General features: G+C 44.7%; 1 protein-coding gene across 1 annotated transcript; it reads right to left on the reverse strand.

Annotated features, from left to right (window-relative positions):
* Nucleotides 1-261: 261 nt before the first annotated feature.
* Nucleotides 262-2,706, reverse strand: LOC112548964 (the record flags this gene model as incomplete). The annotated part of the gene is made up of 2 exons (XM_025195773.1): nt 262-356; nt 924-2,706. A coding segment is annotated over one exon (1,304 nt), but the record flags the coding sequence as incomplete, so codon positions are not given.
* Nucleotides 2,707-2,981: the final 275 nt, after the last annotated feature.

Genomic DNA, 2,981 nt, shown 5'->3' on the forward strand with positions numbered 1-2,981 from the left:
CTAAAGCTATGATAAACTATATTTGGATTATTATAAAGGCATTTACATAATGTTTCCCTTCAGCACTTTTGCTCTGTTTAAGTTGACCTTTGTGGACCAGACTAGCTGTCATTCAGAAAAAAACACTCTGCAGTCATTCAGAAAAAAAACACCTGAGGTTGTCCACTTCAGTCACATCTCCATAGTGTAACTGAGGCCTTGAAAATGGTCAAGGCCAGCAATAGGGGCTTGCACAATTTCTGCCTGCTGTCCTTCCCCATCCTGGAATGCTGCTTGTCTCTGTTTTGGTTTGACTTCACTTTGGTTCGTGATTTTCACCAATACGGCTACTTTAATTTGCACCTCTTTCCAGAAACCTAAAACAAATATATTCATTATAGTAAAACTACATCTTGTATAGTTGATTACTTCAGTTATTACTGTCAATAATTTCAAGCTAAAGCTATGATAAACTATATTTGGATTATTATAAAGGCATTTACATAATGTTTCTAAAACTACATCTTGTATAATTGATTACTTCAGTTATTACTGTCAATAATTTCAAGCTAAAGCTATGATAAACTATATTTGGATTATTATAAAGGCATTTACATAATGTTTCCCTTCAGGACTTTTGCTCTGTTTAAGTTGACCTTTGCAGACCAGACTAGCTGTCATTCAGAAGAAAAAAAAAACACGCTGCAGTCATTCAGAAAAAAAACACCTGAGGTTGTCCACTTCAGTCACATCTCCGTAGTATAACTGAGGCCCCTTCAAAATGGTCAAGGCCAGCAATAGGGGCTTGCACATGTCCTTTTTAGCATATCCAGTTGACAAGAACACACTAGCACCTTAACAGAATTCTAGCTGGTTATATAACATTCTTAGTAAAAGGTTAAACTTCACGTTACAGCAATTGATTAGCATTTTTCAAAAATTACCTGTATATGGTCTAAGCTCCAGCCCAATATTGGTGGCCTTGACTTGCAGGTTTTCCTCTACTTTCCCAGGTTACCATATATGGATTATATTTTAGCAGTCAGCCCATACAACCATAGGAACATATCAATAACTTACACTTAATCTACATCCAGAATCTGCACTTGCCATAGTGGTGTTTCAGTTAGACACAACAGCCCACACTCTGACACCTGAATGTATAGCGGGAAGGTTGTTTGGGGTTCCCTGGCTTGGCCCCAGGCATATTGTTCTTTTGGTGGGAAAATGGAACTAGAGGAGAACTCCTTCCTCTCCCACACGCACAGCATTTCAGCCTTAACAAACAAGGGGTAGGTAGTTGGAATAATCAGCTCCAGAACAAATATTCCATCCAGTGTCTAGATCCCCATATTGAATCAAATCCTAGCTCTCTCTCTCTTTCCTGAGTGGTCAGAAGCATTCCAGCACCAGGAGCCTTTCCTCACACGCTGAGAAACAAACTGGCAAAACAAGGCCCTTTATCCCAGTGCCCTGGCATGCCCCCTGCCCAGGAGAAGTGGAAATACTTCTTGGTTACACAGCAGGCATAATCAGAGGAGAAATAATGCGGGGGTCTTTGGAACATCTCTTCAGCAGAGGGGCTGCTCTCCCCGAAGGTCTCAGCGAACTCTTTCCTGCACCACTCAAGGGACATGTAGACAAAGTGGAGTTCCGCGTGGGACGCACACCCCATCAGCAGGGAGCTCTTCTGCAGCAGGCAGTTGGCCAAGCCGGCAGCTTGGGACATCTCCAGGAGTTTCATATTAGGTAATTTAACGTTGTAGTGGTAAATGCAGCTGACAAGTGCAACAATTGTGACTAGGAGCAGGGTGCGCAACATAGACGCGAAACACACAAAGAACCAGGAAAATCCTTTCTCTTTTACAGCATCCAAGAGCATGAAAAAGTTAGATATTAAGGTCACAAACAGACAAGTCCATATCACAAAAAAACAGATGGCAGGAGAACAAGGGACTGTCCTAGAGGAAACCTCATTAATCATCTGGATGGCTGTCCTGTACGGCTCAGGATCATCACTCACCATGCTCAGCTGGTCAGGGACTACATCACTGAATATACCCCCTGACCATTTCAATAGAAAGCACTCATTCACAGCACGTAAGGTCAACAGGGTTTTCCCGTTGTAGAGGGATGGGGGGTTGTAAGGCACCATGGTGGCATTCTGCATCTGGTGATTGGGAGTGCAGATCACCTTGCTGACTTTGTCAAAGAAGTGCACATCACTGGCATCGAGGTAGGTCAGGTGGGTGAGGTGCAGTGGGACAGAGCAGGTCTGCAGCATGACAGGGATCACAGGCTTCCTTTCAATGCAGTCTCGGAAGACGGACAGGTTGGCCTCCAGCAAGCACCACCTGCTCTGGACAAAGTCTGGGCTAAGGACTAAGAGGATCTTCTGGCTTCCCTGGATGGACTCAACCATGTTCTCAATTATGGTTTTGCCTGGCATGAAATCCCGCTCATGGAAACACACATTCAGCTCAGGAAGGGTGGCCTCCAGTTTCTGAATCAGTCCCCGGGCCCAGGCCGAGTCTGTGCTGCTGTAACTGATGAAGATGTGGTGAGTCTCGTGGGCTGTCAGGGCTGGCACCTCAAGGGGTGTCTGTATTTCTTGATACACAGTGATTCCTGCAGTGGTGGACTGGGAAGAGCTGGCCTCCCCTGCACCTCTGTCTAGTAGGGGTTCAGTCTCTGCATCCAGATCCATCACAGATCCTGGGGAGTTCTCTGCAAATCCAAAACAGAAAGCTGAAGGAGGAAATACTAGGAAAATTAGTATGTAATATCAAGCTTCCTCTTTCAAATCATCCTGTCCTCCTAAGGATGGTATCGCTCACTCCCAGTGTGTCCAAACTCTTTGGGCTACAATGCTCAATTATTGTTCACCCCAGGAAGCATGCACAGCACTCATGCAAGTATTACTCTTGACTCTGACAGGTTAGCTCATGGCACTGAGTGCTTACCAGCACCACTTTGAGGGCAAAATCTAGTCCATGTATAGC

The sequence above is a fragment of the Alligator sinensis genome, unplaced genomic scaffold, assembly GCF_000455745.1.
Source record: "Alligator sinensis unplaced genomic scaffold, ASM45574v1 scaffold837_1, whole genome shotgun sequence".
Lineage (NCBI taxonomy): Eukaryota > Metazoa > Chordata > Crocodylia > Alligatoridae > Alligator > Alligator sinensis.